Source organism: Ornithodoros turicata, chromosome 4, assembly GCF_037126465.1.
Source record: "Ornithodoros turicata isolate Travis chromosome 4, ASM3712646v1, whole genome shotgun sequence".
In the NCBI taxonomy this organism is placed as follows: Eukaryota; Metazoa; Arthropoda; class Arachnida; order Ixodida; family Argasidae; genus Ornithodoros; species Ornithodoros turicata.
The window spans coordinates 73024878-73044760 of NC_088204.1; the positions used below are offsets into that span (position 1 = coordinate 73024878).

A 19883-nucleotide genomic window follows, 5' to 3' on the forward strand; every position below is an offset into this window, starting at 1 on the left:
TCGGTTATCAATTGGTCTGTAGCAATCTCATTGGTAATTCCTCTCCCGCGCCTAAACTCAAGCTACACGCGACCAGCGTGAGGGTCATCTGTTCTGCTCTGGCTTTCGGACCGCTTGGTCATATTAAAATGCTATGTCTTCCCCGAACTGGTTTGTCGCCTCAGCCACAACAACTGATGACCCGGACGTGATCTGGACGACTTCTCATCTAATGTCGTTCAAATAAAGCACGATCCTCGTCGCAGTGATGCTCAAATCCAAAATCAAAATCGTGTCCTGCACTGGATATAATCGCCTAGGCCTCCAGGTGGCGGGTGGATGATTTAAGACGTTGCCCTACTCATTCGGAGCAATCAATGTTTTGAAGGATATGCAAGGCACCCGTATGCTCCAACACGGAATCACACCACTGAACGATACGAGATCGAAAGAAAATCGCTGCAGATTTGGCCATGTACACTCTAGTGTAAAGTTTGCAAGGAAGACGCCAGGGCACAGTGTGCGCCCAAGCATCCCTTGATGATAACATCGCACATATGCTCAGCGGCGTCGGTGGGCGGAGCAAAGGGGCCGTCCGCAGTTTTGGCTCCTACACTCTTAAAAATGAGGGGGGGGGGGGGGGTGTCGAGGTAGCTTGCCGTTGTTGGCCGCACTCAAGTGGGCATCGTCACGACTATAGCCAAAAAAAAAAGGAAAAGAAGGTGGGAGAAAGGGGAGTTGAGGACTTCAAAGTGATGTAGAAGCAGGATGACCGGTACTGATGGGACGGAAGCACACTGTAGATGAGAGGTGCACTAGAGTGGTCTCTCCGCTAGGCCCGTTGCTTGGAGAAAGCGCACGAGGCCGCGAGTTTTTGAAAGTCGTTCCGCACAAGAACCTTCGGGGAAGAGGACATCCGTCAGTATACCAGGCCTGGCGTGGGGAAGATGGGTTTCCCGCATGGCATGGTATGCACGGCATTCTGTCAGGATATGCGCAATTGTCTCCGGATGATTACAGTGTCCGCAACTGGAATCCTCCCTGGAGCCGATCTTGCACAGTTGCCGTGCATAATGGGCATAAAATAAGCTCCTCCTCCCGTTTTCAACAAATCTAGGGCGGGAACGTTGTCATTCGGGATGATAGTTGGCTAGGAGCGTGTTATGTGGTGAAGTTCATTTTTAAGAGTGTATGATTCCGCCCCGCTGAAGTTCCACTACAAGGATCTCGCCATCAAACCTTCCATACGTAACTGTCGTCCGAAGCGAATTCGCTTTGAGCTCTCTTACTTCAGAGTGAAAACGAACACCGATTTAAAAGGTAGAAGGTCGAAATTCACTACTAGGTTAATCCACCGCCTCCCCCCCCCCCCCTTTCCTGCCGTAAAGGGACTTAAGACGCCCCTGCATATACTGGAAGGAACAGTAGACAAACATGAACCATAAAAACGTTTGGGCTTCGTAGGGGGCAAGACTCTTTTCTCTGAGAACCCTGCTGTCATGTTTCATCTGCAGTACTGTTCCATGAAAGAGTTTCAGAAGGTGAAGAGCGTGTTGGTTCATTCACACTGGGCATAGTGCCGACGTAGAGACAGAAGGGGCGGACACGAAGAGCCGTCGATCGCCATCCGTGTCTGTCCCTTGTTTCTCTGCGTTCTCGCCGAGTCCAGTTTGAGCAAGCGTGGCTTCGTATCACACACACTACCTGGCGATTGCGTTTTCTTTCTTTATTTTTGCGCAGCCATACACCCTGGTTAAGGAAATAACTCACCCCACCGTCATGCATGCGGCTGTGTTGTTGTTGATGGTACGGTACTATGGGGCTGAGTCTGGATAATCCTCGTGAGAGAGTTCTCGGCTGGCCTCCAAGATCGCTATTGGGAACGATGGATCATGATCGGACTTATTTATTATTATTAATATTTATTATTTTATTATTTATTATTATTATTATTACTATTATTATTATTATTATTATACGTGTAAGTTAATATCAGTAGAACAATGTGGTACTGTCCTATAAACCCACGTGCGAGTGCTGATGGAACTTACAAGACGGCTTATGTGCTCCGCAGAGAAACACCAGACTATAGTTCACCATAACCAGACGAAATGTGCCGCCATCAAAATTTCCACTTACCTCTACTGAGCCTCCTCGCTGACAAGAATAAAATGAGATAAGACACACAATAACATGAAGAATTTATGTTTCTGCGCGTAGCACGCCTAACGTTTACAGAGATACAAGCAGCTCAAAGCGCGCAGTCCTACAACATGGCAGTGAAGTTGAACTGAAACACACAGAAACACTGCAAACACTGAAACTGCACAGACTAACTTGAAATGAAACAGCTCGTTGACGTATAGCATTACTAAACTTGTACTTGATCAGTGTCGTTCTTTCTGTTAGCTGTGTTTATACGGATTGCCCGTGCACTGCTGAAGTGGTGCCCCCCTCCGGATTTTGTCTCTTTTGCGCCTAGCTTATCTCTTCCCAAAATGAAGTGAAATGCAAATAATAACTAGAAATCAATAAACAGTTGTATGGGATATGCAATCCTCTCTCGAAGGCACCATGTTTTTTTGTTTCTACTTCTTTCAAAATTCTACAGTGTAGTTGTGCATGCAATCCACACATAGTGATGCACGACCGGTAACTATCTAAACCATAAGTATGTGAAACAAATAAAAAATTGCAACTGGTGTTCTTAAGCATATCGGGTACACAATCACACTCTCCGCTATGTATTGATGATCTGGGTGGCAGTATATAGTGACTCAGCCTGTGATGTTCCATGGTGCAGAAGGAAAAAAAAAATGTGGCAAATCACAGGAGGGAGAACACTGGCCACAGAATTCAATCATAATTTATTGGCGGCGGATTTAGTAGAAATGGTTATCAGGTTGATTTGGAGCATCATAGGAAATCGTGGAGCACCAATACTCAGCGTTGGCTCGGGAATGGACTGTCGCTTTACTACCAGAAAAGACGGGTTCAAACCAAGAACGAAACAGAAAGAACTGAATACAGGGTGTAAGTATAATGATGCACACCGCAAATATGACAGCTTCAACGGTGTACCTCTGAAGTTATGCTTCCAAGAACAAGTTCGGAATAAGATGGGTAGAAATCCAGCGAACCGGAAGAGATGTAGGAAGGGAGTTGCCTCAGGACAGAAGCCGCCGATATTTCGAACAGAGACTGTTCTTCTCTGAACAGTCTCGAACCGGTAGAGATGTAGGAAGGGAGTTGCCTCAGGACAGAAGCCGCCGATATTCTTCTCTGAACAGTCTCTGTTCGAAATATCGGCGGCTTCTGTCCTGAGGCAACTCCCTTCCTAAGTTCGGAATAAGTTATGCATCGTTAAGGCGGACTCATGCGGTCCAGTTAATGTTCGTTTCGGGAGAGAGTTGGCCGCACCACCACAAAATTGTTTTCTTCGCTTTGTTTTCCCCCCCCCCGCTCTTTAAGGAAGTAATGTAATCGCCGACAGACTGCAGAACATGATGGCAAACAACAAAGCCATTGTTTTAATTCGCAGGGATCTGGAAAACTGCAGTAAACTTGTCGATTTTGTTGATTGCAATCTATTCCCCGACTATTTGAATGACATCATTTTGGCCCAAATATCCCGGGCGCGCGGGCCGAAAGAAGCGATTTTGTTGCATCTCCCATAGACTCCCAAGTATTGAAAATATGGCAAGCTTTATTTCGCCAAAAATCAGTGGATCGCGTCAAGCCTTCAAAGAATATGTCATTCCCCACATAATCTCGAGGGAAACACGCCTGTACATGTCCCGTGTAGAAATTTAGCCAGGTTTACGAGAACCCTGCGAACAAAAATTCACCATGGACTTCTTAAGAAGTCTAGTAGTGAAGTATCTCCACGATGTCACGTAATGGCACGTGTTAGTTTGGTCATATTGACAGTTTCCTATCCGCCACGTGTTGGGAATACTACACAAGCACTCGAAGTGAATTTCACTGCAATTGGAGCCGTCTGGCTGCTCATCGCCTCACAGCTTCGCCTGTAAAAAGAAATAATTCGTTGTTAGTACTTTTCAAAATGTAATATGTACAGAGATAACATCAACCAGGGCCGAATGAAGGAAGGTAACGATGTGATGTGTCAAGCAGACTTAAAATATCCAGAGGGTTAAGGACTTTAATGGTGGTGGCCTGGTGACAGGTAAAGAAGTTGCGGACGACATGCGCTACATGTTTCACAAATTCTGGTTTGTGTATGTATTGGTTTAAAAATTCAATACGGTCTTCTCAATGCCGGTTTCGTTAGCGACACATTTGTTCCTTATTACATCTAGGAAACCTGCTGGTGTCATTAGACTCAACGTTAGAATGACAAAATAAATTCATGAGCTATACGTCTTGAACCAGTAAGCGCAGTGTAAGCTCCTTGTGTTTACTGTGTAAACGGCATCTGTGTGGGCCTTCAGTGTCACGCATATAACCCTGCTGACTTGCGTGATGTTATGCAGAAGAAGAAAGGAGGGAGTAGAACACTACTGAGAAGGGTGCAGACAGTGCTGTCCAACGGGATATCCCGAAATCCCGGGAGCACGGAATTCGTCGAAAAAAAAATCCCGATATCCAGGGACTGAAAAAAATAATAATAAAGAAATAAAACCTAGGGATTTCTAACACTCGCTGCAGAAGGCTACACGCCTGGTACGACGATTTTCATGAAGGTGAACTGATGATGCCCACAGATGATGCTCATATGTGCTAATCCTAAGGTACGAATACTAATCCTAATCCTAATGTACAATGTTTTCCACGCGCGCAGAACGGCCAGCGCTATCCCCTACGTACGCAAAGGCTGGAGCGTACGATGCGCTAAAACTCTCTATTGTCAATACCTTACTCTGTGATTTTCATGAGATGCCGGAAATATGTGGGATATTGAATTTATCTCTGCATGGCACAGCTAAGTATTGCAACAAACTCTAGTCTGCTACGAAACTGCGCGAGTGTGCATCGAACCCTAGCAAGCGTAGGAAGTGTTAAGATGGCTTCAGAGGGCTTAGACGGACAATTCCTGCACAAACGTATTGGGACATAGAATACACGTTTCAAGACGTAGTTACGCTTCAAACGCCACTTTCTATTCACTTCATCATCAATACAGCGACCGTACTTTAACAACCATGTACAACGTCCACTTATATATTGCTGCTGAGCGCTATAAAGACGAGGACATAACAAGGAACACAGCACATGCGCTAACTTCCAACACTTTAATGAAACTCTTCGTATCAGCTGCTTTAACGCACCTGGCCACTTGCCGAGTCTTTCTACTTTTACTACTTTTTTCTGCTTTTAGCAGCTGATACGACAAGTTTCATTAAAGCGTTAGAAGTTAGCGCATGTGTCGTGTTCCTTCTTATGTCCTCGTCTCTATATGCTCAGCAGCAATATGGTCTCGTTACCAACAAGCCCAAATTTCGTCACTGTTCCACTTACTTCCACGTGGATGGCTATCATGGGATCCTCCCATTTGTTGTCAACTGTAATGTCCGCGTGTCCATGAGAGTCCACGAGTACTTGTCGTCCCGTGCACGTGCGTCCACTTTTGCTTCCGGAAATGACGTCACAATAGGTTCCACTTGGCATTCCAGTATCGAAGATTCTGCTGATGACGAAGTCTTCGTGGTTGATAACAATGTACGCCCGACTTCGCCGCCCGAAAGCGATTGCCTGGTAGCCGTTGTCCCACCAGTGTGAGACCGGTTCGAGAGCTGACACGTTCCGGAATTTAACCATGTTGTAAATTTGTCGCCACCTGGAAAGATATTTAATGGGAGAATACAACTTAAATTATCAATCGATTTTTTCGTCACTTTGTCATCGACATGAGCAATTTCCATGTTCCACCGTACTTACGAATATACAGGGTGTCCACGCTAAGTGTGAACAGATTTTTTAAAAATATATCAATCACTTTTTCCGAGATGAAATCAATTGCAATATAGCATATGCTGAAGGGCACTCCCTAGGGGGGCATTAACAGACTCCTAAGGCAATTTCTTAATTAACTTTCAATAATTAACTTTTTAATTATAAAAGCTACGAAGTTGCTCCAATGAGAACATCTGATCTCTTCGGTCACCAGATACCAAAACCGTTTTCAGAACAAAAATCCGTTCGGTAGATCGTCCGCAAAAAATTCGTGAAGGAACGCCATTTTTTTCTTTATTTGGTTTATTGCGCATCTTCAAAGAAGCGGCTTTCCTTTACCCCCAGTGTGAGAGAGTGAAAGAGCACAGTGCCGCCTCATGCGTCGAAGATTAGCTTTAACTTGCGGAAACAAAACAAAAACACAAATCTATCGGGTGACTCTATCGCGACTGCCCTTATCTTGGGCTGCATTTTCTGTTTTCTTTTAATCTTTTTCTAGGACGCAAGAGGCGATAGTGTGCTTTCATCCTCTCGTATTGGGGGCGAAGGAAAGACGCGTCTCTAGAGATGCGCAATGAATAAAATAAGGAAAGAAATGGCGTTCCTTCACGAATTTTTTGCGGACGATCTATCGAACGGATTTTTGTTCTGAAAACGGCTTTGGTATCTGGTGACCGAAGAGATCAGATGTTCTCATTGGAGCAACTTCGTAGCTTTTATAATTAAAAAGTTAATTATTGAAAGTTAATTAAGACATTGCCTTAGGAGTCTGTTAATGCTCCCCTAGGGAGTGCCCTTCAGCATATGCATTGCAATTGATTTCATCTCGGAAAAAGTGATTGATATATTTTTAAAAAATCTGTTCACACTTAGCGTGGACACCCTGTATACTATTATATGATGAAAGATGAAAGTCACTGAAAAGGTTAGCCAGCTGTAGGAGTCGAACCCACATCTTCTGGATTGCCGGTCCAGGGCTCTACCAATTGAGCTAAGCTAACACGCCTTCTCAGCGATTTCCAGGGTGCGTCATCTGAAGGGACAAACCAGCCACTCTGTCTCACTCATCCTCCTTTCACTCTTACATTTTTGCTCACTCATACACACATTCATACGACGGGGTCGACGCAGGCGGCAACTGTTGAACATGTGAGAACATCCTTCCAGCTTCCAGCCTCAGAACATCAGTTCTCACATATACTATTATATATATATCGATATGTATTTGTAACTAACGCTTGCCAATAGGGTACATATGTTATTTGGAGTTTGCAGTAAAAAAAAAAGAGTGTTTTTTTTTTTTTTTCTAAGAGACAATCTCCACTGGATATTACTTGGAAAGTAGATATTCAGGCCACAAAATAGAAAAACAATACCACAACGCAACGCGTCCGCGGATTGCATGCCGGTTGTCACATTACTTTCGTGTTTATTTTGTTGGCTTTATTTGCACACAAAACAGAGCAAACTGTCACTGGAAACACCTATAGATCGAGTGCTTTTTACGGCGATTATGCATCTTATCTGTTGAAACCTCGGGCCTAAAACGTACATTTTAAAGGTTATTATACTACTCTCCTCAAATAAATCAGTAAGGCACAAAAAAACAAAAAAACAAAACAATAAGGTACGGGATAGCTTATAAGGTTCATTTGGGTCCATTTGCGTAGACAGTCCCCTCTGATGTCTTGGCGACCATGCATGCTTAGTCGCCATTTGCTCTGCACTGTAACTCACCTATGCTCGCAGATCCACCCATTGCCGCACGTGTTATTCGGGTAAGTGATCACCGACTTGATATTCTCCTCACCATCCATTGGAGGTCCTATCCAATAATTGAGGTCCTTGCCATTCACCAAGTTCCTGTGCCAGAAGTAGCTGCTCATGACCCTCGCAACGCCGTAGGGCCATGCCAGCATGAACGCAGTCGCCATTTTGTACAACCGTGGCGAGAAGAAGCTTAACACTTGAGCGTCTGCCTCGTGGCCGCGCTGGTTGTCGTGATTGTCGATGAATGCCACCGCGTCACCGCTGGGTAGCATTCCCCAGCTTTCTCCGAAACTGTCTAGATACTTCAACATCTGACCGTTCTTCCTGAGGAGCACCTCCGCTTGAAACAAAAGAGAGGAGCAGGTTGATATATGATTACCAGGAAACTTGAAACGATTTGTTGTTTCTCCCGTTTTGCTCCTGGATGAGCACTATGAGCCTTACTTTCGGCAAGCGAGCGGCTTTCTCATTAGAGTATTTAAACGGAATATCGAAGCTGTATGGCCAGCGGCATGGTCGAGCAGGTTAGGGCGGCCCGCTCGTTGGGGATAGCCAATTTCGTGCTGAAGACTAGGAGGTGGTAGGCTCGAATCCACCCACTGGCTGTGCTGTCTGAGGTTTTCCCTGGGTTTTCCGAAGACTTTCCAGACGAATGTCGGCACAGTTTCCCCTGAAGTCGGCCCAGGACGCATAGTAACCACCCTGTCCCCCACTCCTTCCTGCTGCCCTCTCTCCATCTGTCCCACGTCTGCACACCTCTCATAGCCACTCTGGCTTCGCGGCGCTAACATATGAATCTCATGCACCTGGCGGCGTGCAACAGCGACCGCTTCGCAGGAGCGTCGTGCGTCGAAACTGGACTCTGTCACTGTACCCAATTACGTCCCCCGCGAGCACAGCGCTATAGCGCCAGTCGCATGGTATGCACGTGACTTTGCGCGGCACTCCTTACTGCAGCTCGTGTGGAAACCCAATGCTAGTGTCGATTCACACGATGCAACTTTGGTTGCACCGTGTGAACGACGGAGCTCTGGTTGCGCAACTCAAGTTGCGGTAGTTCCCTGCGCCCTCTTTGTGGCGGACCATTCGCTATGAAAAGACTATGCGCTTTTTTGGAAGTAGCAAGCGAATTTCACTCTGGGTGATGATACGGAATCATCAGTGGAACCCACTGGAAATGAAGTGGACGTAGGAACATTGCACCACTACATTTCATTTCTCGCAAGAATAAGGGAAATAGTAATATCTGGAACAGCCCATCCGTGTCTCGAAGGTAGACTGGACTTTAATAACACCTCGTGCTGGTGGTAAATGTTCGACATATTTTGCCTCAAGTCATATTCGTGTAGGTTTGAAACCAGCGGCTTATCCAGAATCCCAAACACGGGGAGAGGGGAGTACTGCGAAATTGGGGGTCATTGTTACAGTTGCGTCTTATATGTCATTACAGCTGATCTAGCGCCTTCTGTAGGACAAGAAAGTTCAGGGGTGCCGCCAAATATTTGGGGGTGCGGGGGCGGGGGGTCACGGTTCGCTGTTTTAAGCCATCTGTATGAGAAGAACTGATGTACAAGCAGCCAACAGCGAAATTTATTTAACCGAATTAACTGTCATTTTTCCGCGCTCGCTTTCTATTAAGGATTACAGTCACTTACTCAACTTAGCACCATACAGGAACTCCGTGACCCTTCCGATACTATTGTAGTCCCATTTCGTGATCGGCCCTCCGTGACCCATGTCGATGACTTCCTGGTAGATGAAGGGACGGCTATGCGGAGGAAAAAACTCGGTTGACAAGTTCTGCAGTCGTCCGTATATGACACTGAGGTCCTGTGGAGACATGTGCCTCGCAGCATCAACTCGGAAGCCAGAGACGCCGTAGCTGATCAAGCGATTCAGGAAGGACAGCACCCTTTCTCGCACGTGCTCTCTGCTTTGATCCAAGTCTAGCAGACCAAGCAACTCGCAATTGCGGACCTGCAGTTCAACAGTGGTTAAAGGTAATGGGTCTGTCGCTTGTTGGGGATGTGACACATGACCACCATGAAGTTATACCGCATAACCTTGTATTCCTACGAGCGCCGTCGTCACGCAATATTCCAGAGGAAGCAAAGCAAAAATCTGCTCACAGCATGGACGTTGCGTTACGTCTTGTGTTGGGCACGCGCACAGCGTCAAAATATCGGAAGCGCCGTACTGCGCATGTAGCAGACGACACCATCGACCCTGTCGTCTGCTATGGAGTGCCTCGTGACACAAAAAGCCAATTACGTTGAGCGCTTGCGCTCACGTGGCAACGGGAAGCTACGTCGTTTTGCGCATCTTCCGCAGGAGTATTCTAGAAATGTCGGCCGTGTGAATACACGCGGAAAATGTAAAACACTGTTGTTTTAATCGATGTGAACCTGCTTTTCACGTCTTGCAGTGAAGTAGTGGTAGTCAAGTGGTGATGGATGGGCGTGTACAAGACCGGCATCGCGAATAGCGAAACTCATCCGTCAATGGCATCACTATAGTCGTCTCCGCGAGTCAGGCGGCACGGAAGAGGTCACGAGCTTATGAGAACCAATGGGAATGGCAGTAGCTGTGTGACGCTCCTCTGACGTCCCAGCTTGATGATGTGGACGTGTAGTCAAGGGTGTGCGTCACGCAAGGTGCGACACATAGACGACTTTGCGCACCGTTTTGGTGTGCGGCACAGTGCGCGCGTGATGTAAAGAATCCCTTGTACAAAAGTGTCACTACCACTTTAAAATTACGTTTAACAAGTTTATTCTAGTTTCAGTTTCCACTGAAGGACTCTTGGGCAAAACACGGAAGGTCAACTCTAAAGGGCAACCTCCATGGAGCGAATTTTTGCAACGAAGTTCGCGCGGCAGACTGCCACGCGCGTTCCGCCGCCAGTTGTTCGCCGGCACCAGCTCCATGGAGCGAAAAACCAGCGGACGGCGTCGGGAAGTCATGCTGTGATGTCACTGTTGCCAGGGTATAAGGTGAAAGCTTAGTGAAATCAATTGCTCGAAAAAGTGCATTTAATGTCACAAATTTTGCAACTAAATCCAGCATCTGTCTGAAAAGATGCACCTAGTAACGTACCGAAAGGCATATTCACTACTGCGAAAAGAAAACATGTTTCTTGGCAGAGAATGCCTCACGTTCTAACGATGCAGTTGGCGAAACAGCGAGCAGACGACAGCATCCAGTTGGAAGAAGAGGACGACGACGATGATTCACGAGAGCAGACGACCACGTAGACCACGTGCAGGCGATCTGGCGTAGATTCGTAGCGGAAGAGCACTTTGATTGGTTCATCTGCAGTTGACGCTTCCGGAATCGCGGACGCTGGGCGAAAATATCTGGCATGTGCAGATCGGTGGCGGACGCTCACATTTTTGACGCCTCGCGCAGGGCGTCCGACGCTGAGCGAAGTTCGCAACTTTTTCGCTGTACATTCGCTCCATGGAGGTTGCCCTTAATGCAAGATATATATATAAATATGAAAGGGAATGACTATGAATGCCCATAGTCATAAATGAATATGAATACCCAGGCAGTCCTATTTTCTCCCGCTGCCTCAGGGAGTGATGTCAACCTCACTTAACCTCCTGCAGTATCTCTAGGGGTTCCCTAAAGGTACATTGAAGGCCCCTAGGATCTGTTAATTCGTCAGTGTTTCTCGTGTACGATACCTGAGATGCATCATTGAAGTCATCAATCCCTCCAGACTTGCTGTGGCAGGAGGCATTGTTATGGAAATCGGACCTGTTGTAAGGGATACCGTCGTACCTAGAAGGGAAAGAAAATCGCATGTTACTGACAAGGGAACTCTGATAGTCATGCGAGATTGCCTAAACAGTTTAGTTTGTGTGCTGTCCGACCAGTGCTGCGGAGCATTCATTGCAGGTAAATAATCACTGTATCTAATCACCATCAGATTGCTTAAATACATTCAGATATCAGTTACTTCTAGCAATTGTTTCAACGAGTCGTTGTAACTGTTAGTTAACTTTGCAGTGCTGTCACTTTTCCTTGGCTTCTAGACTTTTCTAATGTTTTCTGGTGCTTTCAGTGCTAGCATTCATTTAAAACGTCATGTAATTTTTTTATGTGTTCGTGTGGAAGCTAATGGGAAATTTGAGTAAAAAATGTTAGTATGATAAAAAGTAGTTCCCTTCGTTCGCCGTAGTTGAACACACTTCCAGCTGTACCATGTTGGATCTTCAAGTTGCTGGTCATGTGGTTCAAGATCACGTCGACGTATATTCTGGAAAAGATTGATCACCATCAGTGATACACAGGGTGGAATACAAAGTATTTCATCGCTGTAATACCGTTGTGAGATGTATCCGTAAAATATTATCTGCAACTGAATCAATTGCAATCAAAATTCCTGCACAAACAGACATCCGTCAGGAATGGACGATCTCGAAACACGAGCTAAAATGCTTCGAGCGTATTTTAAAATTGCAAACGTTTTATACACGACTTTCACGTTCCTGAATTTTTTTTTTTTTTGTAATTTAGCAGTAAGTATTAAAAGGGTCGAGTGCTGTTTCATTGAAGGATCATCGCTTAGTACCACCATAAGGGACCAATTTCACACCTGGACTTACGCCGTCGTAGGCCGGACAACTTGTCGTGCAAGCACGCCGGCCATATTTATTTTAGGTGCTGGCGCGGAACACTTTGACCTCTTCATTGAGCTAACACCCGTTTTCAGTGATGGTGCATTGCGACACAGCGTCGATTACCTGCCAAGACGCCGTAGCTACTGCCCAACAGCGAATTCACGGGTAGAGGGAGACACTGTTAGCGAAAACTCTATCCTCATTGGAACATGTTAGTAGACTTTTGCAGCAGAAGTTTGCAATCTAAAATGCCAATTTTTTCGAAATGTGCATTTCAAGCGTTCATTCAGTAAGCATAGTACCTGACTCCTGCCTGGTTACAGCGGCGGACCATATTTTTGAATTGGTCTTCGTTGCCAATCCTCGTGTCGATTTTGTAGCTGACCGGTTGATACCGTTCGTACCAGGGCCGGACCCTGAGACCATCACGAATGATGCCATGTTCGGTGACCGGAGAAACCTGCATATTCGCATCAAGATTTCAAGAATTCTAACATGAAATTCTACGTCAAAGTTGTTCGTGCTCTAATTTATCGTAGACGACCTTCAAAACAGAGGAAGCAAGGTGGATAAAACCCTTTGGTGTCCCCACTTCAAAAGACAGAGGGGAGGGATGTCTGAATACCATGAAGGGTGAGGAACCGACATACACGTCATCTGTCGACATCGTGAACAGCTGTTTTACCTGTCCGCTCTCCCATTGGTCTACGTAGTTAAACGTCAGCTACGCCGATTTCCCGATGTGTTGAAACGGTTGTGATATTCAGAACGAGCACATCCAACTGCCCCCGATACACACCTTCGTTTCTCAATTTTGTCTTCCTATTACGAAAATTAATTCATCAAAGAAACCAAAACAAGCCATGGGCGCAGCCATTTTTGTGACGTAGATGGGATAAACCTGCTCCATCTACGTAGATAGAGAATCGTGCGTCTGATTGGATGAAAGCTGAGGCTTTCTCTGACTTCCCTGGCGTCTTCTCCCGTTTGCGAGGAAATCCAGTTATGGCCGCCGGCTACGATGAGCGTTTCGTCCGAGGTAATCCCGAGAACTATTGAACGATGGAAACAACAACCGCGAACTCACCTCAACATCATTTTCAGCGTGAAATTGTGATTATGTGCTCGAGAACTTCGCAGTTCAACCGTTCAGCTGCCATTCACGTCAACCCGTTTGCTGCTTTTACTACAAGTGCAGGAATGGGAGCGATTGAGCAACAACGTGAGACTTTGTGATCGTTTGAGCACACACCTGCAGAGGACTGGTCTTCAAAGAAAGAAGGCCGTATTTCTGCCCATGCACATCGTGCGATTGCCAGGCTTGTTACACGAGATACATATATTGTGCAGCATCATAGCGCGACTGCAATGAACGACGTAGGAATGTATCGTGACCACTCGAACTGCATTCGTTGAACCATTCGTCGGTTATATAAAAGTGCTCATTAGAGTTGCCCCGCACAAAAACTGTTGGATGTAGTTTTGTAGTGTGTTGTTTATCTCGTAGAGCGCATCGCGGCATGTAGGTCGAGAGCCCTTATACGTATTTATACGTACGGGTCGATCTCATATTGCTTTTGAGTTAGGCATAGTGTCTTCAAATCAGGGTATGTGTACCCTGTTTGCTGGGCCCATCAGATGTTATTAAGGGTAGTGCAACATTTCCCACTTCTTGAACCATGCTAACATTGCCAGAATAAGGAACATTACACTGTGCTGTGTATTCCACACTCAGTTGTCTCGCGACGTAAACCCCAAATTATTATATTGGGTACTCCACATGTTCACCAAGTCAGCACTTCCCATATCCTATTTTTTTTTAAACATGTGCTTAAAATTGCAAAAACTGCCACTCAAGTAACTTTGCCACCAAATTAGTCAGTGACAAAAGGTACATGTACTTTATCACAAATTTAATAACCTTAGTGGAAATGGTGGATGGTGTCCTCTGCCTGGTACGGTGCACTTCATAGCAAAATACACAATAGTCCAAATGTTTTTCTTGTCCACAAATGCCCTGTCAAAGCTGAAAGACTCTTATCAGAATGGGGAAGCGGGCTTGCTTGTCCAGAGAAACAAATATGAAACTGCAGTGCTCAACGTAAATAACTCCATGCTCAGCAACTAAGGCTGGTGATGCCGAAGACCTAATATTTCTAGGTTAAAAGGAACAAAAGAGAAAAGACCACTGCGGCATATTAATGTTGTTTCAAAAGTATAACACCACAAAATTTGTGAGAGGCAGTTGGTGTATTTAGTTATGTTGGTCGCCTCCTGCACCAATTTTTAATAAGATTCAAATGCGTTGCTACCAACCAGGACCTAAGCCTGACATATGATCTAATAATAATAATAGTATCTATCTATGACCTATATGGACCTTCACCACTAGTTTGGTCTAGGCTTCACACGTGGCTTCTAGTGAAATTCGAAGCTGCTCTGTAGAGCTGACAGGAGACTTGCAGAGTAGAGAATTTATTTATATTTTCCAAAGAACATGTAAAAAACAATGTGCTGTACAAACTGTATTCAAAGAAATACAAATATACTTTGTTTGAGCTATGTGCATATTAGCAGATTACGGGTGACCGATGACACACAATGGGCGTCAAGGGTGAGAACACAAGAATACTACCACTGCAAGCACTGTCCTGAAATTCTAAGTCACCATTTGTCAGAAAGCAATGACCACAGACAGCCTAAGGATCATATTGAGCTCCTTCCATTATTCTTTTTATTGACAGCATGTTGGCAGTCCATGAAAGTGACCCTTATCGTTGAAAGAACGGTTCAACAGCAAGCGAGCTGGTGATAGTGTCCATAATGGCGAGACCTGAAGAGGAGATACAAGAAGGGACATAAACACACTATGTTGAGACATTGTGTATGTCCCTTCCTATCCCTTGTCTCAGGGTTTTTCGCTATGGACCTTCATGATGTTTCCTTCGGCAAACTTTACATATTTTTGTGTAGAATTGTGAAGGTACAGCCAGGCGCTGTTAGCAAATCACACAGTACTTTTCTTGAATCAAGAATCCATGGAAGGTACACAGTCATCTTCAGCATTGCACACATATATGGGACATGTTAATCACTTTGGAATGTCACAGACATGTCATGGAGGCCGGCACATGATTAGTGGTGCTGAACACACAACTATTTGTCATAGTTTAGGCGTAAAAAGCAGTTTTGTCACCTGCATGTTGAGGAAGATGTATCTCTACATGCTTTGCCATGACACAAATATATGAAGCAACAAATGTACCCTCTACTTTATTATGGTTATTAGTCAACACTGCCAAGAATGTGGGAACACAGTCTTGTACCACCTACACTCTTCAAAATGACATTCACACACGACACATTGTAGGTCAACGAGACTCCAGAATGATATCCTCTCCCTCCCCATTGGCTGAGAACATTTTTCTACTACTTTGCATAATGGGGAGTTAGTACAAGAAACGTACACATTCCTTTTTTGAGCAAATCAGTATTCAGCGCGTTACCATACTGTGGTAGGCCTGCAGTGCATTACGTGGTACAGCACACACTGTAAGAAATTTCACCGTAGAACATGTCCCCCATTCTAATGAGTCTTCTCCAGTTTTTCAAACTGCCATTTCCCATAGTGCTTTATGGTACGACACAGTATTTCTAAATCTTTACTGTAGTTTACTGGTTGTAGCAGAAAAAAGACACCACTGTTTCCGATCACAGGACGCATGCCATAAGTGCTATACGGAAACAGTACATGCTGCTCTCTAGCAGTTGTTAGTGTTTGGACATCGTATGGTGCATGCAGGGTAAATTCCATGGTTAAAATATCCAAACGTGAACAACTGTTAGATTACATGATGTAGAATGCTCTGTAGTACAGTAAAACCTCCAAAGTCGGACACCTCCCTACCTCGGACAACTCCACATGATTTCATTGCACGGGCAGGCTCCCATTGAAACTACATGGGGACGAAATTCTCTATGTCGGACACCTCCCTATCTTGGAAGTAGGATAGGGTTTTCCCTGCAAAGTCGGACAAAACCCTGGCCAAATTACCTCAATGTCGGCCCATCTTTGCACCAAAAAGACCCAAAATGAGCCAGTGGCCTTGACTTTTGCCCCTTTTTTCCCCTATTCTGGTCTCAGCATTTTGTTGCTTTAGTTTTTCAAGTCCAAAAACAAGTGCTGTCAGTCTACATTGTAATTCTTTACGTGAGCACTTGTCTTCAGTTTGTCTAGAGCCTTTGAACGAGCACTGCACCAAAGCTATGAGAAGTAGGCTGACGCTTCAGAGACAAGTCCTTGCTGCTCGAAAAGCTCCGGATGTAATGCCATTGAGTAGAATCTGAACGGAATTGAATATAGTAAAATCAGTAATAATTATCAGTGAAGAGTGGGTAGAGGTACCACTACCAGGCACCACCACCAGGTACCACTAAGGACCTTAAATTGAAGAAGGGGGACATTTCTCACAGCTGTGACCTCTTCCATTTTTTGTTGCCGTCATATTCTGTAACTCGGACACCTCTATACGTAGGAGACGCTTCGGCTGCACTGCGGGTGTCCAACATAGGAAGGTTTCACTGTATTTATGTTCCGTGTCATGTGACCACAAACAATATATGCTTTTGCTCATGCTGCACAGCACAGGCGAATTGAGCTGCATGTGAGGATAATAACATGAAACCCGAGGTGTGGAGGAAAAGGCATGACTTTACGGTCTCTGTGTCAGTTGTTTCATGTTGTAGTTGCGTACCAGCTGGTCTGTACATGGGAAAAGGTTTGATGCATTGTACACGCACCATACACATGAAGTATGTGGTGTGTTGTGATAGTAATGCCACTGCCAATTGAAGAATAATGCTCCAGGTGGATTGTTTCGGTACAATCTTGAACTATGCATACCAAGGGGTAGGGCATCTGCGTGACAGGTTTACCTAGAAGTAAGAATGTAAATGTTAGCTAAAGTCATTGAATAATTAACATTATCAACATACTGTTGCAGATCATACCAACAATAGCACACAAGATGCTCCGATATGCTATGCAGGAATGTCTCTGTACTCACAATATTAGTACAGCAGCTACAGAAAGGCATAAAACTAGTTTTTGTATACATGATACCACTTGAATGCAACACAAGCTTCTGCTGCACCTGAGAAAAAGTATGTACTGTTGCACACATGATGCTGTTTGAATGTCTCGAAAAACATGATTTATGACCAAAAGACATCAACTGGAAGATTTCGATTTACCTTAGTCAAAACTGAGAAAAAGTATGTGCTGTTGCACACATGAAACTGCTTGAACTGCCCTTGAGCGCTCTGGAAGAACACCTTATTTGTGACCAAAATACAACAGCTGAGCGAACATTGAATTTATACACAAAATACACAAGATGTGCTGCCGTGCATGTGATACGATGATACTGCTTAAATGTACTCTGAAAGCGCTGGCACCTCAGGCATGGTTGCTCTAAGCTAGCGAGCAACAGCAAGGGTATACGAACACAAGAAGTCGAGCACAAGTGGTGGAATGCACTTGATTAATCAGAAAATGAAATGTCTCAGTACCAGGTGGCACTGTTCCGTCAACAAAAACAGATGAACTTTGAAGGGGCGTCTGGTTGGCACTGGTGACAGCCTTCAGATTCAAACCCAGACGGTGATAGTTGAGACGTGGAGTGCAAGCTTTTCGGTGGTGCCAGAATGCCTGCGAAATCATTTAACAAATAAGGCAATTCCAAATCTGTACTGAGAATACACCCGCTGGGGCGTAATCTCAAAGGATGAAGCAGTAACTGACAGATAGCGTATTTTTCTCTTCTACGTGATGCAATTTGCACCGCATGACTGACTTTTCTAACATTAAGCGTCTTACCTTTATCTGCTGCCTAGTCCTGCCCCTGCAATCTCCTGCTGCAGATAAGGTTGGCACGGCATCCCGGACGAGACATCTTCGGCTTCTTGTGAAACAAATTGCGCATTGCTTCCGTAACATTCGTATGAGCCAGATGAACAGATCACTGCTTTCGAAGGTGGCACCCAGTCGGAGTTGTAACCGATTGTTGCAGTCAATAGATTTCTCTTTCACCTTTCGGAAAAATGTGGTTTGAAACATTGGAACTGCATATGCTGAAGTGTTCTTGCAGACGGGAGCAAAACGCTCACGCATTCTCGGCACGCAGCACAGAACACGAATCACACCAGGAAGTCTGTACTGGCCTAGCAAATGCTTTGCAGTCGAAGGAAGCAAAACTCACGTTCCTCGTGGGTTTAGTGAAGTCCAGAAATATACCGGCTCCCTAATGCGAACTGTTTATCACTCCACCAATGTGAATCTGCGCAGCAGACGGCTGGGAGGCGCTAGATCCTGGGGAGGCGCTAGATCCTGAGGGGTATCATTCGTTGTGTTCGTACGCCTCGGCGGCGGTGGCTATGAATGTAGACGGCTCGGCAGGAGAAACTGGCCGGCTTGGCGGAAGAAACCAAGCCAAAAGTCATGCCAAGCCGGAGCGCGGGCAGACCACGAATGTGTCGTCGACACAGGGTTTGCGGGCCACAAGACGGGATGTCAGTGAAACTAAAAATTCACTTTTTCGGAAAACCGCGAGGAGTTTGGGATAACTGTTTTGCATACATAATCAGTGTTCCCTTATGAACACATCGTGTGAGTACCATTCCATTCTGTAACACTCGAAAATCGGCGTAGCTGAGCTTTAAACGTCTCCGTGACGTTTCTCGCGATTTTGTGAGATTGGTGTTTTCGAAGCTCCCAGCATCTTGCTTCTGCTATTATGACATATTTCTGCGAAGTTATCAAAATCTGCTTTGCTAGACTGAGTTAAATTCGCACGATTGTGTACGCCTATTGCTCGTGAATGCAATATTTGTTTCTGAATTCTACGGTATGTACGAGATCGTGCTTTTAACAGGCATTTGCCTCACAGAGGTGTCCTATTGCATATCTGTCCATAGACGATAGCGTCCCAGGCGAAAAATTGAATATGTAAGGAAAGTCACATGACGTCAAAATGATGTCACCTATGGCGTGCGACCAGGACAAGGTGGCTACTTTGCCACAGGTGACCGCTTGAGGGCAGTTGCAAAAGTGGCGGTTGTATAGCATCCCTCCATTATGTCTGATGGAAGCAGAAATATCTGACTGGCCTTACCTGTACGCCGCCGTATCCCATGGGGCCGAGGAAACCTTCGCACTCCTTCGCGATGTCTTGGAACTTCCATTCAAACAGATGTACGATTACGCTACTTCCTGGCAACATGTGAGGGTTTTTCGTGGCTCGCGAAACGTCATGGTTGGCCGTCGCGAGTACCAACGGGAAGATCACGACCTGGAGACAAGCAAAACTGTATTGTTTCCTCGATACAGCGAACATCGCAGCTCAGATACTTCTGTGAGGCCAAGCATACACGGCCGGACTCATCGATGCGTGCAATTTCGAAATCGCTACAAAAAACGCCTACGCGTCTTGGCAGTTCAACGTGGACAAGAAATAAATAAACACTTGGCCTTGGGAAAACTTGTTTGTCTCTTAAGCATTTGCCTTCAATACCTCCTTGTAAATAAGTGTC

At 45.3% G+C, this 19883-nt stretch overlaps 1 protein-coding gene across 1 annotated transcript; it reads right to left on the reverse strand.

Moving 5' to 3' along the window:
• Nucleotides 1–2167: 2167 nt before the first annotated feature.
• On the reverse strand, nt 2168–19642 carry LOC135391859 (alpha-amylase-like; the record flags this gene model as incomplete). Its single annotated transcript, XM_064622366.1, is given in 8 exon segments — nt 2168–4007; nt 5461–5779; nt 7633–8005; nt 9321–9642; nt 11355–11450; nt 11836–11929; nt 12596–12753; nt 19466–19642. Coding segments are annotated over 8 exon segments (1551 nt in total), but the record flags the coding sequence as incomplete, so codon positions are not given.
• Between the last annotated feature and the right edge of the window lie 241 nt (nt 19643–19883).